Source organism: Sinocyclocheilus rhinocerous, unplaced genomic scaffold, assembly GCF_001515625.1.
Source record: "Sinocyclocheilus rhinocerous isolate Xijiao unplaced genomic scaffold, SAMN03320098_v1.1 scaffold1603, whole genome shotgun sequence".
NCBI lineage: Eukaryota > Metazoa > Chordata > Actinopteri > Cypriniformes > Cyprinidae > Sinocyclocheilus > Sinocyclocheilus rhinocerous.
In genome coordinates, this window is record NW_015623880.1 from 608,311 (window position 1) to 615,305 (window position 6,995).

General features: G+C 36.7%; 1 protein-coding gene across 1 annotated transcript in view; it reads right to left on the reverse strand.

The window, feature by feature from the left end:
• LOC107737386 (ephrin type-A receptor 7-like) overlaps nucleotides 1-6,995 on the reverse strand; it is an 83,198-nt gene that overhangs the window by 11,142 nt on the left and 65,061 nt on the right. Inside the window, exons 8-10 of the mRNA XM_016548876.1 lie at nucleotides 5,600-5,774; nucleotides 4,191-4,335; nucleotides 3,341-3,396 (exon numbers count right to left, since the gene is read on the reverse strand). Of these exons, the coding sequence (XP_016404362.1) occupies nucleotides 3,341-3,396; nucleotides 4,191-4,335; nucleotides 5,600-5,774 (376 nt within the window). The remainder of the gene's footprint in view (nucleotides 1-3,340; nucleotides 3,397-4,190; nucleotides 4,336-5,599; nucleotides 5,775-6,995) is intronic.

A 6,995-nucleotide genomic window follows, 5' to 3' on the forward strand; every position in this document is an offset into this window, starting at 1 on the left:
GAGGTTTATTCCTTTTCACTGCGTCTCATATGTTTTTAAATGCAATCTGTGTGAATGGCCAGGGCTCGCAAAATCGCTAGCCCAACGTCCCGGGGCTATTGTGTTTTTCAGTCGGGCTACCAAAATGTATCACTGCCCTGCCCGATGGGCTATCTTGAATAGTGATATAAAATTCATGTAAATGAACGTAAACAGTGGTGAAAGAAATCGCAGCTGCATCATTATATTGGATCCGTGCATTCGGTCTTAAAGGGGCAGCAGCCTATAAATACCTGCTGTTTAAGCACCACCTGCTGTCAGAGAGTGACATTTGCATCTCATTCAGCCCGTCTGCTGTTTTTGTTTCGTTTGGATCGTGATTAAAATTCACAGGCAAAACCTTAGTTTACTTGCATGGAGAAATTTATTTTATTTGTATTTATTTATTTGATTTGGGATTTGTTTTAAAATTTCAATTTAGTATATTGTTTGACATTTTCAATTTCATAAAGCAATGTGCAGCCTTTTGGTCTGAGAAATAACAAAGAACCGTTAAAAAAAACGTTTGTTAAAAAAGAAATTGTGAGAAAATTGTATTGTGAAATCAGTATCGTGAATCATATCACATCGTGAGTTGAGTGAATCGTTACATCCCTATATGCTACTAGTTTTTGCTGTGGTATCGAAGTAGTAAATTGTTCTTATAACAATTCGGGCTAGTTAAATTCATTTTTGGGCTACCAAAATCTGAAGAATGCCTGCCCGAAGGGCTACTAGGGATTTTGAAATTTTGCGAGCCCTGCAATGTTTTTATAAATTATTTTAATAATGCCATTAATGGAATTAATTATTAATTGTAAAAACTATTATTACTGTTAATAATAAAAATATTAAATATAATATTTAAAAACAACAACATTCAAAAATGAGAGTATTATTATTAATTATTATTAACATTTTATTAATAATTATTATGAATAATAATAACATTGATTAATGAATCATTCATAGTAATACATAAATCAATAATTGTTAATAATTAGTAATAAATATAATTTTATTGTTAATAATAAATTAACAATGTTATTAATTATTTTTCAAAAAATATGAATAAAACACTAATTATATTAATATATTAAAAAAGCCCAGTTAGCAATATTTGACTTTCTTTTATCCATATGCAACACTTTAGGCCCAATTAATGTGTTCGCCCAATTTTACTATCTAGTCAAATCCTATAATTACATTGCTACCTGTCAACTTCAACTTTAAGCTCCATTTAATGAGATGCAAAAACTAATAGGCTACATCACGCTGGGATGAAAACGACTAAAATGGACTGTTGCTAACGAGTAATTAAATTACTAATTTGCAACAAAAGCAATGCCGAGGAACAGGGAGAGAGCTTTTTCCTAATATGCCCAGCTCCTTCACGGCCGTGTCAGCCTACACGATGACATAAGCAAACGGGCGGCATTGTGCTCCACTCATATGCAATGACAGCTGATATTTCCCTTCTTCTTGCCTGCTATAATTGCTTCGTCCATCTAGGCTGTCAGTAAATCTGATAGAACGTGTTTATCACTGTTGCCCGCACAACACGAGCAACAAATTGGGCATACGAGTACGGCGCACACCTTATCTGCCTTTTGTCAAACCAGCCAGCCTATTGTGCTTTTGCGTAGCTGAGCAGGTTCTCTTTATAAGCAGATGTTGTCTGTAGCGTCTGGTGCTGTCTGCAGTCTGGCAGGGCTGCGCGGTGGCGAGAATATGGCAAGCTGTAAGCCTTAGCGTGTGGGCAAGAATGCTAGTAAGGTTGAGCTGCCCCTGTACAAGCAAGCTGTGCCACCTTGAACCTTTGTTTCCAAATCAGCAGTTTGCCTACAGCACTGATCATTAGCAGAGCAAGTCTAGGGAGGCCGTCATCAGCGCTATCTCCAGGGGCTTCATTAGGGACTGCTGAGAGAAAACATCTTACTGGCCGAGAGGCCTGGGTGCAGGGGTTCAGAATCCAGAAAAGTCAACCACCTAGAGGAACATCTTAATGCTGACAGCTCTGAAAGCTCTCTTTAGATGAAGATCTGGAGTTGAGGGCATGTTTCTGTAGGATTATGGCCTAGCTTTACACTATAGGCGATGCTAGACATGTATTCTAGTGATTATGTAACAGTTCAGAGCATCAACTGTAGGTCTATACTGTTATTGGTGGACCTAGACAGAATTTAAACACTGGTTTTAAGGGGGAAAAAATTTGTAATGATTCTCTTTCTCATCTCTTGATTAGCAGTCCATGTAATAATAGGTTTTAGTGTAATTTTATTTTATTTTTTATTTTTTTAACAAAGTAGTACAGATCAGGCTCATTATACTACTACTAGCTGAAAAAAAGGGCTTTTAATAAAACTTGGCTGTCAATGCAGGAGAAACATGAAAACATTTGTGAAATCGAAGCTACGTGACTAGAGAAAGCAGAGAAAAAGGGCTGTGGTGTTTGGCGTTTATCCAACTGTCTGTGGGTGGAGATATAAAAATGCAAAAGTTTGATCTGTAGTAGTTTTAAGAAACCCCTGAAGCGGTCAAAAGTCAGCAAAAATTGTCAGCAAAAGTCCGCTGGATGGTGCAAAACTTTATATAAAAATGATATATATTATGTAAATATATATTATAGTTATATTTATATAGTTGAAACATTCTAAGTATTCAAAGTTGCAACTAACTGAAATAAGTTGAAGCACTAAAATACATTTTTTTAAATTAAACTAAAACTGAACTAAAACTAAAAAAACAAATCATATTTTTTTAAAAAGCACTACAGTTTACTAAAATTTAAACAAAAATGAAAACTGAAAAAAAAAAATACAAGCAAATTCAAAATATCAATAAAAACTATAATAGTGTATAAATACTATTAAAATGACACTGGTATAGATTAACAACAGGCCATTTCTCAATTACCGAGCATAACATGAAAATAATTATCGACCAGAATTTCGATGTTGGTACATCCCTACTCTTATCGCTAGCTGAAAGCATTAACTTAAAAATGAACTCTGTATATGAGGATTTAAAGGAAAGGTTCTAGATACTTCATGAGAAGGCACAGCTGTAATGGTTGACCAGAACATGATCAATGATGTACAGCATGGCTCAGTCCTGCTCCTCCCCTCCTGCAGAGTTGAGTTCCAGTCCTGCTTTAACACACCTGCCTGTAATTTTCAAGCGTGAGCCCGAAGACCTTGATTAGCTGGTTCAGGTGTTTGATTAGAGTTGGAACTAAACTCTGCAGGACGGTTCTCCAGGAGCGCGGCTGAGCACCACTGATGAGCGTGTGTATAATGAGCTGATGAAAGCTGGCACTCACATTGAAAATAGAGCTCCTCGTCCCCTTCCTGATCGGCCTTACTGTAGCCACAGTGTCTACAAAGGGAACAAAAAGAAACTAATTAAAGGCCTGCAGTGACCAGACATACAATTTCAAACATAATAGGGCTATGGAGGGCAATACATCTGGGCTCAACATGAAGAAATTGTGAAATCGGAAATGCTAATCAGAATGTTTTTCTTGACACGGAACAGAAATGCCATGAATTCCTGTTCCGTTCTGTTCCAAGAGTTTGGAGATAAATGAATCAATTAGATGATTTTTTTTGTGTGTGTTTGGGCTGGCAAATTGTCTTTCAGAATGGCTTGAACAAACAGATTTAGGAAAAATAAACATCACGAGTAAGTAAATGATCTGCAATCTGGAATTTCTAGAAATTATCTTGCCAGTTGATTGGAAATAACTCCATAATGAATTTAACAGATATGGAACACCAAAGCATTCAGAGCATTCAGTGTTGATGGACATGCAGGACAGCAATACGTGTTTGGGAAAGATTCATGTGAATTAGTTTATTCCAGTAATATGACAAACATCACGAGTGAAGTCTTCAGATGGAAAAACACGGGCATTCTTGGTTCAACCATGACAAACATGTAAAAAAGCTGAGATTGAGAAGGGAGGATCTGCAGTTGTGAATCCCATTCTGGGTGTATGCTAGCAGCATGAGCTTGTGAGGGGGAAAATGTATCAGAGGTCACATTCCCACAGTGCACGACATGATGGTGGGTGGGTGGGATCACACGCAAGTGGGTGAGGGTGTGAACTCCACAGCTATGGTGGCCTTTGAGGGACAGAAAGGCAAACTGAGAGAGCATATAAGACTCACAGTAGCGGAGAGTCAATGGGGGCCGCGAGAGCGTACCTTCTCCCTATGATGAAACCGAACACCATGAAGACCAGGATGATGGTACCGGCTACCGCCACCACTGCGATGATGATGACTGGATTCTGCTCACTCGATATGACTGTAGCTGCAATTAAAACACAAATAAACAACACAAGATGTCAACTCTAGTCCTGTAAGTTTGTTTATAAAATATAGGAATTCACAATATATTGGTACCATGATGTTGTCAACAGCCAATATTCAAGATTTTTATAAATTTATAATTTTGTATTAATATTTTATGCTCATTTCCCCTATTTTTTCATTTGGGTTACCTTTTCTCTCATCTAACATTCAATTTGTCAATTTTGAACAACACTAATAATTTAATAATACTATTGAATGGAATGTTTAGCAAATCTCAAAATTAATATCCATTTTCATACTGTACAATTACGTTGGGATGCATAAATTCACTTGTTGAAGTAAAAGATTAAAAAAAAATATTTTTTTTGAAAGATAGGTAGATAGAAAATATATTTTTATAATTAAGAATTTCTTCTCACGACTTATTCATTCAGTCTTGTTTTAGTTCAATTGTGGACACTTTGTACTATTTCATTCCTTTGTTTTAATTTAATTAAATCATGGCCACAATTTAATTAAATCCAGTGAACGAAATTATAATTTATGTGAACAAATTAGTATACCGTGGTCAGTGTTTACCTTGTGAGAATTTATTAATAAATCATAGGAACAAATTACGATTTTTACTTTTTTCCCCCACATGTCATGTGTTGGGCTACGTGGTTTTTAGTGTTTTATTTCGAATTCATTTACACAAAATGACGTTTTAAAATCAGCCATATATGATAACATGAAAATAATTGTCTGCTTACTAGAATCATCCAGAATTGTAATATTTGTGCATCTCTAATGAACTATTTGGCAAAAGGAGACAGCAGAATAGCTTAAAGCAAAGCTCCATTGAAAAAGCATGGGACGGTTGTAACCCCCTTTTCATCCTCTCTCTGCTGCGGGGAGGGGCTAGCTCTATTTTAGGGTCTCGCTGAGTGCACGGTTCTACTGTTTCTGAAATTGGGCTTAATAGTCCCAGATGGTAATACAGTGGCCTGCATTTGAAACAATGACACATTCAGGTTGGACTGTTTCTCGTTAGGTTTGTTTCTCCGAATCGAAAATACTGCGCTCACTGACAAACTGCAGAGGGAACCGAAACGGAACATCTTATCAAAAAAGCATAATGTCTTAGGTACAGTCTGGGTCAGAGATTTTATCTGGAAGAAACTGGACCTTGCCTTAAACTAGAAATAAACTAGTGGGCCAATTAACAAAAAATTGATTTAAAAAAAACTTAAAATAGCTGTTTCACATACTGTTTTGCTCACCAGATCCAGTGGATTCTTCATTGGTGGTGACCTCTACTCTGGGACCGAAAGTGCCGTATCCCGCGGCGGTGAATGCTCGGATCTGAAAGATGTACGCTGTGCTTGGCTTCAGATTATTGACTGTGGCTGAAGTAGACTTTGACTTCACGGTGGAGTAAATGCGATCCTTCTGGTCCTTCAGGTTCAAAAGAAAAAAACAAAGTAACAATTTTGTCACAGGGTATCAAAAGCACAAATTGTACAAATTCTTTACAGAGAGGGGTGGTTACGCTGAAGTGTTTGAATACAGTGAATACTGCAGCATTTGGCCCTTTTCACACGCAAGAGTTCAAGCAGAGGCAATATCACAGTATTTCACCCGTAACCTAGGTAACCAGAAGCAAGCTGTTCGCGAGGACCTGGTGCTTCATTTACAATTGGAATGTCAAAGAGAGCTCGAGGAAACACAAACACATGCACACCCACACAGAGTATATGGCTGATCCCAATGTGCATGCTATCCGCCCTATATAGTAGGCGAGATTAAGATTAGTGTGTCACAATGGAATGCAAAAGATGCCTGAAGATGTCTGTTCTATTTTTAGTATTTCTATTTTTTATTTATTTTTTTAAATATTGCCCACACCTACTTGCACAACAAAAAAGGAACCAGTTTGCACTGGATCTACTACCACAGCTTTTTTAAATGTTTGAAATTAATTCAAAGATAATGAATTTAGTTATTTTCAGATAATGTTAAGAATGAGAAATCAATCGTGGGGTGTAAAGTCATGAACTAAGAGAAATAAACTTGAAATTGTAAGATGCAGAGTGGCTATTATGGAAAAATAAAGTTGCAATTAATTGTAAAAATTGATTAATTGTGAGATAAAGAGATAATTACAATATAGTCACATTGAGATATCACATTTGTGATATACAGCAAATGATGAGAAAAGTTCAAATTGTTTCTTGAGCACCAAATTAGCATAATTTCTGAAGAATCATGTGACACTAAAGACTGGAGTGATGACTGCAGACAATTCAGCTTTACCATGACAGGAATAAATCACATTTTAAAATTACATATTAACAGAAAATATAGTTATTTTAAATTGTAACAATTTTTTATAATATTACTGTTTTATTCTATTTTTGATCAGATAAATGCAGCCTTGGTGAGCATAATGCCGAGTTCACACTGCACGATTTTAGCCCGATTTTTCACTCGCCGACAGGTTTTGCGAAATCGGCAACAAATACCCGACATCGGAGGCAAATCGGTGCTCGTTCACGTGAGTGACAATCACTCAGTGTGAATTATCAAAGACGCGATCTGAGGGAATCGCCGACGCCCGTGAAATATTTGGCATGCTAAATATCTGGAGCTGTCGGCGATTCACAATCACGCTGTGTG